At 40.0% G+C, this 18,553-nt stretch overlaps 1 protein-coding gene across 1 annotated transcript; it reads left to right on the top strand.

Annotated features, from left to right (window-relative positions):
* Positions 1-1,161: 1,161 nt before the first annotated feature.
* Positions 1,162-17,058, top strand: DLD (dihydrolipoamide dehydrogenase). The gene is made up of 14 exons (XM_087768099.1): positions 1,162-1,292; positions 2,395-2,470; positions 3,276-3,355; positions 6,448-6,516; positions 9,019-9,088; positions 9,468-9,568; positions 9,913-10,056; positions 10,222-10,323; positions 11,494-11,684; positions 13,099-13,269; positions 13,668-13,857; positions 14,250-14,387; positions 15,845-15,934; positions 16,040-17,058. The coding sequence occupies exons 1-14, from the start codon at positions 1,254-1,256 to the stop codon at positions 16,103-16,105; spliced, it is 1,527 nt and encodes a 508-aa protein (XP_087624225.1). The 5' UTR covers positions 1,162-1,253; the 3' UTR covers positions 16,106-17,058.
* The last annotated feature ends 1,495 nt before the right edge of the window (positions 17,059-18,553 follow it).

Genomic DNA, 18,553 nt, shown 5'->3' on the forward strand with positions numbered 1-18,553 from the left:
AGACAGAAGATGAATTCTGCCCACTAAATATGGCCTTTCATTTTGAACCCAGGCGCTTTCACACAGTGTTACTAGGGGCCGTCGCCTTCATTAGCTAATGCACTTTCAACAGATCTGGCTATATTTTATTAATAGGTGAATTGCTCTTCTCCCAGGTGGTTCTTCTAAATAATTTAAGCCGTCTCTGATCAGAAAGCCTGGCATTTATGAATATTATGCTTCTCTCCTAAGGGATCTCCAAAATTGGTGCTCAGTGATGTGCTCCTCCTTATGGGAACTAGCAGAACACTGCCACCTGATGGAAATCTTGATTTTATGCAAGAAAACTTGAGAACTCTTTTTCACAGAAAATATTTTCACTTTCGGGCAAGACGGGCAATCGCTATTATGAACTCTGTTGCATATTACTTACCGAAAGCCACGTTTAGATGTTTTTAGCGTCAATTGAACAGAATATTGCACATGTTCTAAACCAGCTGGAATTCAGCATAGAGGGAAAATGGTCTTGGCCCGTTGCTGTTCCCCCACTGGCAATGAAGGATTTAGGTGTTCAAACACTGATGTGCTGAAGTGCAAATAACAGAGGACCGCGGGGCGTGCGGCCTGTTTTCTAGAGAACAAATAGTCTGGAAGAATATAAACAGCATTGAGTTACACTGTGTCAACTATAAATATGTCTCAATATTCTAGTTCAATTTTTTTTCCTGATTAAATAAATTGAAAGCAATTGTTCCAAGTCACTTGAAATCCTTTCCAAAATGAAATATCTTAGATTTTATGGTTTTGAATATTTAAAAATTGAATTTGTGTACATTTCACCGTCATTTAGATGAAAGAGGTTTCCTTCCGAAAAAGAAAATATTTTTACGTTCTCCGTCTGTTCTCAAACTTTATTTTGATTCACTAGCTGTGGGCCTGCGAGCTGCTTTGCCTGGCCGGAGCGCTCATCCAGTGCCGGGCGCGGCTGCCACCGGCGGGGCCGGCCGGCCCGGGAGCGCCCTGCCGCTTTAAGAGGCTCATCTGCATGGCCCCGCCCCGCCCGCCCCGGCCCCGCCCCGCCCCGCCCGCCCCGGCCCCGCCCCCGGGCGCCGCTCGCAGCGCCGTGCCGGGCGGCCGCCTCCGCCAGGGGGCGTCGTGGCGCGGCGGCGCCCGCTCCCCGCGCCTCTCCCCCTCCCTCCCCGCCCCGCTACGCCTGCGCGAGTCCGCGGAGTCCTTGGAGCGGCGGCGGCGGCGGGCGCGGGCCGGCGGCGGCGATGCAGCGCTGGGGACGCGTCTCCTGCGCCCTCGCGCGGGTACGGCGCGGGGCCGGGGACGGCACTGCCGCGGGGGGGGCGGGCGGGGGGAGCCGCGCCGCGCCGCGCCGCGCCGCGCCGCGCCGCGCCGCGCTTGGGAGCTCGGGAGCTCGGGCCTGGGCTCTCCTCACGCCCCCCCACCCCTCGCCGGGAGCGGGCGTGAGGGCGGGCGGAGCCGGAGCAGGCGCCCTGGGGCGGGCGCGGCGGCTGGCGGCCGCGGGGCTTGGCTGCTCTTCCTTCCCTTCTCTCCTTTCGCCTCCTTCGCGGGGCAGGGGAGCCGCTCCTCGCCCGGGGCGGCCTGGGCTCGGCCTCGGTGACAGCGTGCCCGCGGTGTCGCCTGGCCCCGGGCGGGCGTCACGCCGGCCCGAGAGGGGTGGGCCCGGGGCCTCGTCCCTGCCGCCGTGTGATTTGCCGGCTGTCGGCCCTCCCGAGAGCGGAGGAGGGGAGCCCCGGCCCGCAGGGGCCTTCAGCCGGAGGGATCGCCGGGCCGAGCCGGGAGGGAGGGCCGCTGCGGCTGTGGGAGCCGCCGGCTGTCAGAGGGCCGCTTCCCGCCTCTTGGGCAGCGGTGAGGGCTTCGGAAACGCCTTCAGGAGCTTCCTCTGCTCCAGTTACAGCATGATCGGCCCCGGAGATGCTCGTAGCAACGGTGCTGTCCCATTACCATTAAAAAATCTTGCTCTCCAGAACCGCCTCTGAGGTGTTGCCTGTTCCTCAGAACAGCTCCGAGGAAGTGGCCGAAGGGGATGGCGATGGAACAACAAGATTCTTCATAGACACCTGTGGGTGTCTAATTTATGTCATTAAGCGGTTTGAGAGCCCCGTGTGAAGGGCTGAAAGTTTGCATAGTTAGAGGCAGCCTTAGGCGAGGCTGACGTGAAAACAGGTGTGATGGTCGGCTGAGGTTGCAGCCCAGGTAAATGGCAGAGCAACTTCTACCTCTTGTTCCAGTCGGTGCCCTCCGTGTCCACTTCAGTCACGTTGTTCTCGTTTTGGTTAACTGGTGACTGTAACCGCGTGTTCGTCTGTGTGTGGTTGAATGCTTATTTTTCTTCAAGGGTAGACTTCAACTTCTAAAATTAAGGGGTTTTTTTTCCCTTTTTAGAGAAGCCATTTTGATAGAATTCATCATGGTCTCCAGGGAATTTGTGCAGTGTCACAAAGGACCTATGCTGATCAAGGTAATTAATTGTGAAGAATTTCTTTGGACAAAAAAACCAACCCAACCCCCCCAAAAAACTCAAAAACCAAAGCAGTGCTTCAAACTCAGAAATTGGTCTTCCAGGTGACAGGGGAATCCATGTCAGCATGGAGATTTAGATGAAAAATAGTGGCTTATTTGCTCTATTTGATACCAAGCTAAAGCTATAAATGGAAGTTGAACTTTATATGTAAGAACAGTGGTGGTAATTAATATTCCAAAGGAGATTGTGGTTATGAGAGATGAATTAGGTACAAAGTTCATAGCTTCTGCTGTGTGCATAATCGATAGAGGTTGCGTAGATATCTATTTCAGCCATATTTTCTCCTTTATAAATTACTGATTTTATGGCATTCAGTAAGCATTTATCTTTTGCACTAAACACCAATAGAAGCTATGTTGGAAAAATGTTATAGTAAACTATCCAGACATCTTGGGTTAAGTTCTTAAAGGATTTATAGCAGGATGGATGGGTCAGACAGAATTCAGTTGCCTCCTTTCATTTTATATTATTTTCCCTGTAAAATTTAAGACTGGTGGTTTTTATTGCAGAGTGAATACCTCCACACAACCTTTCCTTTTGTCCAGAAAGTTACTCTCAGATGTGAGGTGTACTTTACTCGTCTAAACCTAGTTTATTAAGTTGCATCATTTTTAATAGCTATTTTGCTTTTTTAAAAAAATATATTTTCAAACGTGAATTATTTCAGAAATGATAAACTGGTATTCCTCCAGTAAAAAGTTATTTTTGTTTCCGCAGTTAACTCAAATGTTCTCTATTTCAGTTGATGCCGATGTCACAGTTATTGGCTCTGGTCCTGGAGGTTATGTTGCTGCTATCAAAGCAGCTCAGCTTGGATTTAAGGTAAGATGAGACCTCACTCAGGTAGCAGAATATTCATCCAGATGAACTTGGAAGATGTTTGTGTGATACTGGAATTCTGTCACATCTTGGGCCACCAGATGCTGTTACATGTCAATAATCTTTCTTTACCTTGCTTACCTAGATGATACAGAAGTTGAAATGGAGATGTTGAAGGTATTGCTGTCTATAGCCCTGCTAGGCTACTGACAAAGCTGCTCAGGACAGCTTGCTTTTGATTGGAAGCGATAATTGAGGTGGGCTTATGCTCTTGTGGAAGAGAAGGTGGGAAAAGAATACTAGGAAGGAATTTTTCTCCCAACAAAGAAAAGGTGGGGAGGGGGGGAAATGAGACAGTGACAAAAAGGCCACTGAAAAACTGTCCTGAAGAACAGACAGAGGGAACTCAAAAGAGGAAAAAACAGTATTCAACTGATGTGGTTTTTGAATGTGAGTAGAGGAATTCCATTGCCATGTGAGAACTTTAGAGGCAAAAATATATCTGTAAAAATACTATAGTATCTGACTTATATTTATTTATGTTCATCTCTGTTGTTCTGCCTGTTGTCTTTGATTTGAAAGATGCAACTTTTATCTGATTTGTACTAATGATGTGCCATTTAATTGAGTATTGTGAGAATTATACGTGCATAATGCATTTCAGATTTTCTAAACTTAAGAAAATAAGGAGTGTGACTTCATCAGGATATTTTTTTACCCTCACTCCTTAATATGAGGCCAACTTATTCTCTTGGCACTGTGTTATTCTTCTCTTAATTATTTTGAAATCTGAGAAGGTGGTGCTAGCAGTCTTGAGCGTGTGCCTGCTGGCTGATATGTCCCAATGCTTCTGAATTATGAGATTTGGACTTCATGACAAAAAGGAGTTGATTCTACCACCTGGTAAGGACAGGAACTCCTGTTGATGAATGGCATTCCAGCGAAACACTGGAACAGGGGCCCAGATAGCTCACTAGTCTTCACCCTTGGATATTGCAGTACTTGGCTGTACAAGGCCTTGAGCCACCTGATGTATCTTTGATGTTGACTGTGTTTGGAGCAGGAGGTTTGACTAGATGGCCTCCGGAGAAGGTCCCTTCAACCTAAACTTTTCTGTAATTCTGAGTGTAATTCTGTAATTCATGGCTCCCCCAACTGGGTTTCAGTGATGTCTCTCTGAGTATCTTTCAGCCTTCTAATGTGTAACTGTACGTTTGAGATTCCATCACGAAGTTTTACATCTGCCTGTGACCTAGTGCTGATAATTGAGTTGTCTTTATCCATGTTTGTGAATGATTTTTTGTTTGTCTTAATAAATACTCTTGCTTTTAGATGTATGTTGTTACCAAGCTACTAGTACCTGAGAAAAAAGGTGCTCAGTGCTACAGGTTTTAATTGAGATTGAGGCCTTCTGCCATGTAAGTTCATGTTTGTTTATTCTAAAGCTATTTTTTGTGGCTATATGCTGCTTTTCTTGGAGCAACACTGTCCTCAGGTCCTTCATATCAGTGATTAAAAATAGGATAGCATATACAAGGAGGTTAAAAAGTGCCCCTGATTCTGTTTTTCATCATGGCAAAAAATAATTTTGTTACACTGCTTTACAGCTAGTCAGAGTGGGCAAAATATTTGGACATGCTTGCATGTGTCACCTGTAGCACTGAATAAACATGAAGAATGTTTATGCTGTCCTTGAGGAATGTAAGGAGATGTTTTTGTGAGACAGGCAAAAGGATAGATTCTATAGTGACACCATTCATGGAAGAACCTGAGTGTGCTCTACTGAACTACGGAACTTTAACCTTCAGTTTTAGTGCTATGTGTGCTAGCACAAGCGTTAAGTCCTTGTATCACCACCACAACATCCCACGGTATTGCCAACAATGTTGTCTGGGCGTTGGCTTTTCAACAGCTTTGTTTGGCCTTGTCGCTGAAGTTGATGTAAAGCGGATGAGGCAGAACCTCCTTATCAGGTAAAGGTAGGAGCAGTCTGCTGCTGTTTGATGCATAGTGCAGCTTTTAAAGCCTTTGGATCATTTTTCATGCATTCATGTGCTTAAAACAGGAGGAAGGGTAGATAGGGGATCAGCATGTCTCAATGTGTTTCTGTGATTTGATACGGTGAATCCTGCTCTTCAAGTTACCATCACCTCTACTGTAGCGCAAAAGCAGCAATTTAAAAGAAATGGTGAAAGGCTTTCCCTGGGTGGTCGCTTCTGTCAGCAGATTGGAGCTCTTGGAGTATAAACCAAGGAACTATTATTTTGAACGTGTGTGCACATTGCAAAGAAGATGCCAGTTCTTTTGCTTGTGTAGAAAAGGTTTACGATACTGTCTTTCCCCCCCAAGTGATCTGTTTTTACTTGAAGTTTTGTCAGTTGTTTTTTTTTTTCTTTGCACACTTTGACGTTGGCAGGTTGATGAGAAGAAGATGAAATATTTTCCATCCCTGTTGGTATTGACCTTATTTTTGCTTGGCTTTGCTTTACTTGATTTTTATTCTTTGTTTATAGATATTGGCACAACTTTATAGCAATAGGTCTTGCAGGATAGTGTGTTTAGAGAGGGAAATGTTTGTGGTTTGGGCTTTTTGTTTTTTTAAGAAAACATTACTTCATGCAATTTTAACATCGGTTCATTTGTCTGTTGTTTGCTTGCAATTACTTGTTTTTAGAATCTTTTGCATGATTTACATTTTTTACTTTTTGCAGGTTTTTAATTGTAAGGGGAACATCTTTCACAGAACGGAGTGTTGTGTTTAAGTGAGGCAACTTTGTGGATTTTTGAAGCAGAACAAGAGCACTTAAACTTGTATAGAAGTATAATTGGTGCAGTGGGGAATGTGGCGCTCTCCTGGTAGAGCATTTTGTTGCAAAGAGCCATTTTGTGGTTTTCAAGTTAGGAAAAAAGAGGGAGGGGAAATCTGAGCCACAAAATAAATCTAGGAATGAAATTAATGAAACACTTGTAGAGGAAGAGTTATTAGGTATGCCTGGTCTTTGTCATCAGTTCTAATTTGTCAGACACCCTGTAAGGCAATGGCTGCATAGTATTGCTAAAAAGTTCTTTTTTTTTTTCCCCCCGTTCTTCCTCAGACCGTCTGTGTAGAAAAAAATGAAACCTTAGGTGGAACCTGTTTGAATGTTGGATGTATTCCATCCAAGGTAAGTGTACATAGTTTGTCATAACTTCATTAAAACTAACAGATATTATATGTATCACTTGAGAAACTCTCCTTAATCTTTTTCCAAGATTGATGTACTTTCTTTAAAAATTGAAATTGCAATCCAAGTAAGCTGAGGATCCAGATAAGTAACGCAAAGGGTTAAAAGTTTATTTGCTCAAGGGAAATGTTTTGTTTGCAAACTCTCTTTTATGGGCTTTCCCAAAAGAAAGAGAGGAAGAGAATGAAAACCAGAGGTGCATACAGATGTGTCTTCTCATTCTGATGAGCTGTTGAGTCTGTGTTGGAACCAGTAACTGACTACAGCATTAACTATTTCAGATGGTTGTACTTCTTGTAGTCTACTGTGTGAAGTTCCTGATGGCCTCAAATCAATTTGTTCAAAATAAACCTGTAGTTTTGTCCAAGATTATGTTCTTGTTAAAGGAATGCTAAACTATGTCACTAGGGGTAGAGAAAGTAAATCTAAATTAGGGGGAGAGGGGCACCCCTGAAAAAAATCATGAACTCTGGTTTTGGTTGGATGCACCGTGCTCTGAAGATAGCTGTCTCTCTCCATTGACTATAGTAAAAGCCTAGTTGATTAGCTTTTGAAATATTAGTCTAAGCTAAAATAGTATTCTCACCAGCCCCAAAAGATGGCGTGGAGAGTGGAGCTGGTAGCACTTGTGTGGAGTAGTGCGGGTGGGGAGAGAAAAGGGAGAGTACAAGGCATATTATCTGAAGGAAAGGAGAAGCAAGAAGAAATTCAGAAGAACCTAGTATTTGATGTTGTCAGTCCAGTTTTAAGTAATTTCAGAACTAGGGCCTTGTAAGAACTGTGATATTGCTAAATAGCCTTATTAGTCTAATGTAGCCTATCTAGCTGGGTCCTAATGAGTCTGCCTCATTAGCACGCAGCAGGTGAAGGAAGACACTGGTAATGCCAGGTTTGTAATGCCTGTAGTAACAGACACAATTTTCTTACCAAGATCCATCCTAACTGTATTGCTATTTCTAATCTGTTTGCTCAGAGAGGTTCCATTAGCATGGTAGGAGAAAATATAGTATAAATACAAAGGTTTTTTAAATGATATATTAATATTTCTAACCACTTTACTAATAGTTATAATGAAGTTCAGAATATCTTAATATACTGAGGAAAAAATAAAAAATGAGGTGTAGATCAACAGAGTCTTACTTTGAAAGTTTGGAACTCTGCTAGGATCTGTTTAACTTTTCTTCTTGAGTCCTTTTTGTTTTGTTTTGTTTTTTTTTTAATCCTTTGAAGTTCTTAAGAAAATACTTCTGAACCCATGGCTAAACTTGAATGCTATCCAGAATTTTTTTTTGAGTGGCAATAAATTTCTTAAGAAGTGGATACATAGGCTGCGTACACGCTGGCAATAACAAACTATTTGAAAATGCCTTTCCAAAAAGCCACCCAAAATTATACATTGGGAGTGGAATTCTTTTCTTTTTTAATTGCTGAAGTCTTAAGTTGTGGCTGTGTCTTCAATAATTTTCAATGTTACAGATTCAGGGTTGTGACAGTTATGTGAAATGGGCAAATGAATTTTAAAGAGAGAGAGTTGATAAGACTTACTCATAAAAATGGAATTATTTTATTCTGACAGTATTAGTTTCACTCAAGCATGTGTATATAAGGCAGGTATCTCAAAATGTGCTTTGAATGTTTTACTGTGCCTGCTTTCAGTCTGTGCAGACTTGTGCTGTTGTCCTTGAAAAGATACTGGTAATTTCATGTTTGGGATGGCTACAGTGAAAGACATCATTTTTCTTACCAAGATCCCTCCCTAACTGTATTGCTGTTTCTAGTAGAAATACAGTTCTAGATGTTCTGCATTTCAAGCTCCTGATTTATAAACATCATTATAAAAACTACTCTGATTTTGAATTCTGAGTGTCCAGTGACCTGAGCTAGCTCTAAGCCATCTGTCTAGCTTCAGCTCAACTAGTTATACAGTTGTAGTAACTTTAGCACAACTCCTGAACTACAAAATTTAACTCACATATGTCTACATGGGCTAAAATTTTAACAGGTATTTCGGTATAGATTTTCTTCATCCAGTTTTTCTGTATCCTCTTTTTGTTCACAAGTGATCTCTTGTCTGAGGTAATAAGGAAATTCTCCTGTGAGTCAGTCAGAATAATCTTTCTTTCCTCTACTTAATCTGTTCCTATTTTTTTTAATCATCATGGAGTCATTCCAAATTTCTTTGTTGAAATGAGCAATAAGGATAGATGTGAATTGAACTATTTTCTGTGTTTATGTTAAATATGTAACTTTATGAAACACTTCAGTAAGAGCTACTGTGTACAATTTCTGTGTTTGAAATCACCTTTTTTTTAAATACATACATGTCAGACTTAATAGAATGTTTTGCAAATAATATCAGATTTTTTTTTCTGATTATATAAGAAATAAATAATTCAATTGCAAATGTGTGTCCCAATTCACATTTCTGTGTGTGTACTTTAGGCCTTGCTGAACAACTCGCATCTGTATCACTTGGCCCATGGAAAAGATTTCGCTAATAGAGGAATCGAAAGTGAGTGTGAAGAGCAACTTGTCAGTGCCTGTTAACATCAATGCTTTCCATCAACGAGCAAACTTAATCATGCGAATCTGACTGCTATGGTTTTCTGGTCAGAAAACTTTTTAGACTTATAAATAACATCCTTTATCTGTCAATTGGAGGGTTAGGGACATGTGTCTGCTCCTTGAACCCTGAATCCTGGATAGCTAAGTTATATTTGAAAAGTGTAATACTGCTTTTTAACATAACAGTTGTTGAATGTAACCTTTAGCGTTTAGTAGGGCCATTCAACACATCTTGCTGTGTCAGAGCTGTTCATTGTGTTTAGGTTAGCTCCTTTAAATAAAACCATTTGCAATGCTTGATAGAAGTTTTTTTTTTTTAACCTTAGTTACAGGAATCCGTTTGAATCTAGAGAAGATGATGGAACAGAAGAGTGGTGCAGTGAAGGCCTTAACAGGTGGAATTGCTCATTTATTTAAACAAAACAAGGTTAGTTTGGATTATATACTGAGGTATACCCATGATTTTTTTTCTGATCTGAATTTCTTGCTTTTTACATTTTCATATTTTTGCCACATAACTTAATTTGAGTGACTGACTCGGCAAGGGCAGAATTTGAATGCTTCTCTTCTAGGAAATTTTTAAATGAATGGTTCCTCCATTCTTAATCGACTTAAAATAATAGTATACAGTTACTTTGTGATTTGTACCAGATAGTAATGCAAAGGTACATGTTAGCAGCCTCTCTAAAGCATTAGTGAGATTTAGATTAAATGTAGCATCACTTATATAAGTAATTTGAATCTGAATTTACTGTGTTCTGATTACTAAAGGTTGTACATGTATCTGGGTTTGGAAAAATAACTGGCAAAAACCAAGTCACTGCAACCAAAGAAGATGGCAGCACACAAGTTATCAATACGAAGAACATACTTATAGCCACAGGCTCAGAAGTTGCTCCCTTCCCTGGAATTACTGTATGTATTTGAAATTTTAATGGTACTGTTTTTCAATGTGTAATATCCATGTAATTTAATGTGTAGTAATTTTTTGCATATGATTGCACTTCAACTTCTGTGTGCTTTATATATAATGTATAAAAGAGATTGTAAATGTCCCTTTGTGGATTTCTTTGTCATTAGATTGATGAAGATAATATCGTATCATCCACTGGTGCGCTGTCACTGAAAAAAGTTCCTGAAAAGATGGTTGTCATTGGTGCAGGAGTCATTGGTGTGGAACTGGTGAGCGGATGTTTAAACTACTTGGCCTTTAATTTACAAAGGAAGAGAGTGTTATTTTTTGTGTTAGATTTTATCATAATGCTGTGATTTGACAGATGTTTGGTTGAATGAGTTGTAATGAAACTGTTCAGACTTCATAGCTTGCTAGCTCCCTTTTCTACCAGCAAAGCTGGGATAAGTGTTTGTAGGATCAGTACTCCTGCAGCTGGTTAGCTGAGCAGAGAAGTGAGAGAGGAGCATACAGGGCCTCACATATAGTTTTCTTTTGCAGGGGCTTAACTTTTGCTGAGTTTTGTACCTGCCCTATGTATAGATGAGAAAACTTCCTTTTATTAAGAGAAGTTCATTTTAAGCCAGGATAAATTCTTGTGTGTAGCAGTTTATCCCAATAAATTTTTATGTGATATGATTGTACACATTCTGTCTAACAACCAAAGGAGCGGAGACTTTGTAGTTCATCTTGGTCTGAATCCTTTTGCCTCATACCTATGTAGTTCAAAAAAGAATGTATATTTGCTGGTCTTGCAACTGCTTGGAAGTGTGCACATCTGCATAGCGGTTGCTTATCCTGCTGACCATCAAGCAAGGAAAGAGTAAGCACAGTGAAATACTGTGTTGGATGGATGTGGATAACTGCAGGTAAATAGGGTGTATATGGGTTTTGTTGGTGAAGCTGGTGGTAGTGGTTATGGTTACATATACATACAGAAGCAGCAGTGGTTCCATTTTATTGCATAGAATTTCCTTAATGTGGTATTGTTTTGATTTAATTTGTAGTGGTATTAGAACACCACAAGCAATTTCCTTTGGGTTTTCTGAGCTACATTCAGCTTCTTTGATTTTGAATTTTTCTATACCTATAACCTAAAACATACATTTATGCTTAATTATTTTATTAGCTATTTCTTTAAAAGCTTAATTCCGTGAATTCAATCACTGAAGTTTTGGGTATGCAAACAAGCAGTGATAAATCCATTTTTTTTTATGAAAAGGCTGGGGAAAGTTGGACTTGTTTTATTCCACACTGTAACATTTGTAAAAACTGATCAGTTTGCTGTTATGTGTTGTCCTGCTTTTGAAAAGTTTACAGTTTGTGGTAAATATTTAGAGTACAGAAATCCAAAGTTTGCTTTTCAAAAACTCTTTTTACCTATATTATTGTGACTGCAGGGTTCAGTTTGGCAGCGCCTTGGTGCAGATGTGACAGCTGTTGAGTTCATGGGCCATGTTGGTGGAATGGGAATTGACATGGAGATCTCTAAAAACTTCCAGCGTATTCTTCAGAAACAGGGACTTAAGTTTAAACTGAACACCAAAGTTACTGGTGCTACCAAGAAACCAGATGGAAAAATTGATGTAGCGTAAGTGTTTAATATAAAACTAAAGGAATGCCATGTATATTTTTTCTCCCAATCCATCAAACCTATGTAAAAATACAGTCAGATATTCTTTTTTAAACAGGAAAAAATGTGTTTAGGATGAAACTTAATTCTTTAGTGAAATTTAGTTTTTATCCTGTATTGTAACTTACAGAGCTCATAATTTTGGGTTTATTGAGTCCTGGATTGCTTATACAGGAGAGGTTCCGTTGACTTGAGCTGAAGGCGTGCTAGTGTAAAACCAATGTTGTTATAGTGAGATCAGTAATGAAAACAGAACTCTAAATCTAATCATATAATTAACATAAATATCATGATTGTTCATACAGTCATTTTCAAGCTGTTAATTCTTGGCTGTTTACCGGAAGGGTTATTTTGTCCATACCTCCTCCTGTTTCAGAATAAGCGTGGCAGAGATTTTATTGCTTTTGAGCAGAAATAAATGAAACTATCCCAGAGCGTCTTTTAATGGCCACACTCAAGCCCTTTGAAGACTTATAGATGAACAGCTAATATAGAAACATATAAAACAAACTTGCTTCATGAAAGTCCATACGTATACACTACTTCTGTTCTTTTTCTTGTTAACGTATTCTTTATGCAGAAATTGTAGTGTGAGTTTTAAGAAAATGCTTAGTGTTACTTAACAAAAGTAAGCTTAAATGTTTTTTTCAGTGGAATCTTAATATGGTGACTTGTATTTGCTGTATCGCCATACCTCGGGATAGTCTGTCCTTCACCATTGTAAAGGTCCTAGATTTGGGCTTCTTTACGTACCACGCTGATGCTGGCTGGATCTCTCACGTAGTCTGTTTCTACATCTAGAGTTTCATTTTGGTTCAGGAGTATGCTTTTGAAACGCACTCCCTATTTATCCTCGCTGACCATGCTTTGGTTCTATTGCTCTCAGAACACGTGAACTGAACTTGTTCTGGGTGCAGTTAAACACAAAGATGCACTTGAGGGATGCACTTGATGGGGGGCAGCTGCTACCAGCTGTTTGGTTCTTGGGCCAGAAGAAAGCTTGCTCAGAATACATGGCCCTACCCCACCCCAAAGTATATCTAGTTTGGATGTCAAGTACGGAGCACCAATTATTTTGCTGTACAGATTTGATCCTATCAGGTCATCCTACTTGCTAGTGGATATATACCCTGTGGGTGGATATGTATAGCAGATATATCTAAGAGTTGTTAACAAATGTAGTAAGAGGTATTGTCCCTTCCTCCATCTTCTCAACTCTTGCAAGGAAGAAGCGTGGGGCAGGCTGAATGCAAGTGTTTTGGATACCAGATCCAGCCAGTAGGTCACCATCTGGATCACATTAGTTACTAGTCAGAGAAATACAATGCTGAAAGTTTACAGCTTAGCATTTTTGCTACTTATTTTTCTATAGTGTTGAAGCTGCTGCTGGTGGCAAGGCAGAAGTAATAACTTGTGATGTGCTCCTAGTTTGCATCGGTAGACGTCCTTTTACAAAAAATCTAGGTCTTGAGGATATTGGAATTGAACTTGATAAGAGAGGGAGAATCCCAGTCAATAACAGATTCCAAACCAAAATTCCAAAGTAAGTAAGACTAAATATTTTTTACTTTCTTTAAGCAGAACTCTTTTTTTTTTTTTTTTTAAAGTTTAACCTATTAAAGCACTTCTTTTGTTTTTAATTGCAGAATATAGTTTTCTTTTCTAAAAGGAAAACTCAAGATTTCTGTTTATTTCAGGAACTAAAGATTTTTAGTCAACCTTTGAAGTCTTGTAATTTAAAAGTGACTAGTACTTCCTGAAGTGTGGTCATTCTTTGGAAACTGCTCTTTTATACTTTGTATTTCTTTTGAAACGTAGTATTTTAATCTGTTTTGATTAGAGTTTTCAGTAATGTGTTTCAAACTGACTATTATATAAGGTAGCCTAGGTGTGCTAGGATGTTTTTAAACAGTGTCTTATTCTGTTTCATTGGTCTGATAGCATCTATGCTATTGGTGATGTAGTTGCCGGACCTATGCTGGCCCACAAAGCTGAGGATGAAGGCATTCTTTGCGTAGAAGGGATGGCTGGGGGAGCTGTTCACATTGACTATAACTGCGTACCCTCTGTGATATACACTCACCCTGAAGTGGCCTGGGTTGGCAAATCAGAAGAACAGCTGAAAGAAGAGGTACTGTTTGTTTTCTTCTCAAAATTGTTTTTCCATCTTGGGTGCGGTTTCATTGTCTAGTAGTTTATCTAGCTACTTTTTCCAGGAAAATTTCTGCATCTGAATTTATTGCTTAGGGTGTATGATTGAATGATTCCCTCCTGCACGCCACTCTCCCAAGGATCACAGTTCTCTGTAATGACTTCTATTCTGTGAAGTTAATATTGTTCATTTGCTAATTAATCTTTTTTTTTTTAATACCCCTTATACCGCTTTTGGTGGGTGTTCTTATGCATTGCTCTGTGTGTCTTATATGTCTTTTATTTTTGTATTGCTTCTTGTACTTACCAAATTGTCTGTATGGTTACATTGTTCTTGTTGGTCATTAACTCAGTAACACATCTGTTTTGTAGGGTATAGAATACAAAATTGGGAAATTTCCATTTGCTGCGAACAGTAGAGCAAAGACAAATGCTGACACAGATGGCATGGTGAAGATACTTAGTCAAAAATCAACAGACAGGATGTTGGGTGCTCACATTTTAGGCGCAGTAAGTATTGTAAATTGTGCTGCTGTCTTGGCCTTGTAAGGGTCTTTTACTGTTGCACAGTTGCAAAGTAGTTGTCAAGTTAGGAGAAGTGGTGCTTATAAAAAGAAGGAAGATTTGAGTCTATCATAGTAATTTTTATTTATTGCTCTCTTCTGCAGCCCTGCCCTCCTTCCGACTGTTCTGTTACTTTGGTGTAAGGCCCAGCATTTTTTTTTTTCCTTAGAATTGCTAGGGTTAATTGGTTTTTCTGACTAGGTTTTTTTTTTTCTTAAGAATACTGCCAAGTACTCGAGAGAACAGCAGAAATTGTTGACTCAAGTTCTGGAAGTTGAGGGAGCTGAACAGACTGTGGCTTTTTCATTCGTGTTTTCTTTTTTTCCCCCGCTCTGAACTTCAGACTCCAGCAAAGCTAGTAACCTCATGCTGCAGTCATCAAATCTGGGGTCAGTAACTTACAGAACTTTGATTAAAAATCCTTTGTAAAGGTGAGAAATCAGAAAATTCCATTTGGGAAAAGTATAGTTTTCCGCTGTCCCGCACATTCCAAAGTTAGACCCTTCTCTCTCTCTTTTGTTTCTTAGCTTTAAATAATCTTTTTTTTTTTCGTAAAGATGTATGCAGAAACACTTCTGTGCATCTTTGTATACAGCTTTCTTCAAGAGAAACACTAAAACTGCTCTCCATTTTCCTGGAAAGGAAACTTTATTCCTGTGAATGGATATACTGTCAATACTAGTGGATAGGCTTTTTGTTTCTGAATCCAATTCTCATCACTTCTGATAGGAATACATAATAAGGCGTTATGCTAGTTATTTTCTCTCACAATGCCAGTCATTTAAAAAACAACATGCCTTAAAGGAAGCACAACTTAGGCTTCTCAGTGTGAGACAGACTAATTTTCTTCATTGGGAAGGGGCTGGTGGAAAATGTTATGATTGTGGATCTGAATGCTAAAAATGTAACAGGAGATTTCACTATTTTTGGCTCTTCAAAGCAGTGTCTCTGAGTAAATACACGTAAATACAACAAATAAAAATGAGGGTGCAGATGTGGTAACAGGCTTTTGTTTATCTAGTTATCATCTATTAACTTTCCAGGAGGGCATTGAAGTTTTGGGGAGGTTTCAGCAGTGATAATGTACACTGTAGCTTTGAGAATGTGGGTATTATCTGACCAGTATCTCGTAGTGGAAAAATGCCCAGATTTTGCACCACTCTCAGTAATGAGAGAACAAATACTCTCATTAAGAACTATGTTTAGATTTACGCTAGGCTTGAGCACTGTCACCAAACAGATTAAGTACTTATGACTTATATTAGAACATAGCTGAAGCGGTAGTTACAATACAACTTTTCTTTTTTAGCAAAAGATGCTTATTTACAAGCTGTTAGTGATTCAGGAGAACCTGAACAACTGCATGAAGACTTGTGCTAATTACAAATACCATTAAATTACAGGGTGCTGGTGAAATGGTTAACGAAGCTGCCCTTGCTATGGAATATGGAGCATCATGTGAAGATGTAGCCAGAGTTTGCCATGCCCATCCAGTAAGTTTTTTCTAAACGGACTGTGGAATACCAGGGTTCCACAGACATGCTCTAATTGCATGTAACTATTAACGACTTGTACCTTTTTGTGTTTGCTCTCTACAGACAGTGTCAGAAGCCTTCAGGGAAGCAAACCTAGCAGCATCTTTTGGCAAAGCTATCAACTTCTAAAATGAAAGAGCAGATCTTTGTACGTGTATAGTACCTCTCTGAAAATGGACTGTGGGCCCTTATGGAAGGCTGCGTCTGAGGATTTTAGGACTGAATTAAGTGAATCTCTTCATTTTAAAACATCAAATATTTAAGCAAGTAGAGTTTGGAACAAGTGGAATTATCCAGTTTCTGTAAATTAAATACTTAAAATTACATGTTTATTTACATGATGAATGTTGCAGAAAAACAGCCTGACAGAAATCTTCTTTTTCAAAACCAAACATTTCGCTGCTGCATGGGATTATTAGGTGTGCTGGTCAAAACTCTGAATAAGTGTCCAGCATACCTGGTGTTTTCTTATTTGAAGTAGTGATAGACTAAACCAGTTGAATGCTGGCATTTATAATGCCGCTGGCACTTAAAATGCCACTGTCACTTCCGCACAAAAAAGTGTTTCCTTCTGAAAGGATTAACTTTAGTATTTAACCTACTTCTTACATACAAGTACCAATCCTTCTTTTGACCTGGTAGTGTTAGGATGTTGGGAGAAGAGGGGCTCGTATAGATTGATTAAAACTATATTGACTTTTTGAAGAGAAAATTACTCTGTGTGCGTGTGATTCTCCACACATCATGTTTTCATATTGAAAACTCATCGGGGCAAAAATCGAGGGCTGATGGAGAAATGAAAGACTGAAGAAAAATTAATCTTACTGCTACTTAATCTTTTTTTGGCTTTAAAGCTTCTGTTGTCCAACTCTCTTAAACTTGAAACGCTAAAACTGGGTAGCGAAGCAGCGCTTGCTATTAAGTGCTTATGACATGAGGGTTATTCTGCACCTTCCATACACAAGGGCTGCAGTGTCGGCTCTTCACACAATTAAGACACACTTTCTTCTCTTCTGTTTTCTATTTTGTGCTCTCTTTCTGTCTCTTCTGTAGCAAGAGAGCTTAATAAATATTTAACGTGGCTGGAGGGTCCTCTTGGGTTTTGTTTGCCGATTGGCCCTGTTACTCCTTTTAGCATCTCGATTGTCGAATACATGAAGAAACTCACAAACAAATGGCATCTTTGAAATATCCCCAGTGTGTATAGGGAGTGTGCCCGATTGCAGTAGCTCATTTTAAGTTTTCTTTTTTTGCTAGGCTGTTCTGCCTTGAAGAAAACCTTAGTATCTGCTGGTATTGTGCATGTCCTTTTTCATTATGCCAATGGCATGATAGGTGAGAAACGTGCATTCAGAAAATGGTGCAAAAGCTACTTGTTTTTGTGTGTGGACAAGGCGGTTGTATCCTCCTGCCTTTCTTTAGAGCTTCTTCTTAAGTATTGATCCAGTATCCACACCGAGTGATGGAAATATATGCCAACATTACCATTTTATTAAGGTCTCAGTTAATCAACAAACACCAGTGATACTGTTCTTCGTTTTGGTTGGTTTGGTTTTTTAACTCCTGTTTTAAGTGTAGATGGGGTTAAACCATGACAGCTCATTAAAGTTATCACCAGGCTATGAGATGACCCAGCATATCTGTGAATTAGGGTAAGTGAATTAATGTGGATCTGCTTTTGGTATTTCGGAAGTTGCTGAAGGAAAAGCAAAGGTGAGACAATAGTGAGGGAAGAAAAACTCGATTCTTCCAATAGATCTAGGCATTTCAGAATCATTTCTACCTGCTGCAGGTAAATGCTATTAAGTGTTAGCCTGGTGCTTCGCAAGTTCTTCCTAGAAGCCCCGCTCTTTCAGAAACAGCTTTGTGTCCGCTCCCCCCCACCTCCCTCAATACTTGTGGCAGTCTTACTGCAGTTTGGCCTTGAGGTTCATCAGTTACAAATTCTCATATCTCATTTTGTTCATGTTAAATGAAGTTTGGAAAGTCAGGGAAACTTTAATCAAGATTACTACTAAAGTTATACTGGAGACTATAGTGTCCCAGACGCTGAAAAATAAAATTCAAGGCCTTAAGATTCTTACCGTATTGTTACTTCTCTGGCTGCCATTCCTCTTCTAGTCAAGTGTACAAAGAGTGTTTGTAAAGGTAAAAGTGAGATGAGCTACTGAGCCACCTGTCAGTGGCCTGATGGCAGGTAAGTCTGCATGTTGCAAAGTTCGCAGACTGTATTATTAACAGCTGTGAAGTATCCTGGCAGTGAAATGGTGTATGATGCTGGTATGGTAATCGGTTCCTGTGATGGACTTTTTTTTTTGCTCTAGCATTTGTAACCTATGGAGCTTAAGGCTAAGTATGTATTTAAACATACTGCTCTTCAGTTTGCTTAGGTGGTGGTATATTCTGCCATAGTTGTCCTGACTGACTTTCACTGACGTTAGTCAAGGTGCTCATCAAAGTATATACGCAGATGTATTCCTCAGGTCAGAGTTAGCAGTCGGGATGTGTAAATGGATGTTGCAGTTTCAGATGCTCATTTGTGTTGCTGATGAATGTTGTAGATCAATTTGTGCAGTA

The sequence above is a fragment of the Nipponia nippon genome, unplaced genomic scaffold, assembly GCF_047370975.1.
Source record: "Nipponia nippon isolate SJK-2023a ecotype South Korea unplaced genomic scaffold, ASM4737097v1 scaffold_3, whole genome shotgun sequence".
Classification (NCBI taxonomy): Eukaryota; Metazoa; Chordata; class Aves; order Pelecaniformes; family Threskiornithidae; genus Nipponia; species Nipponia nippon.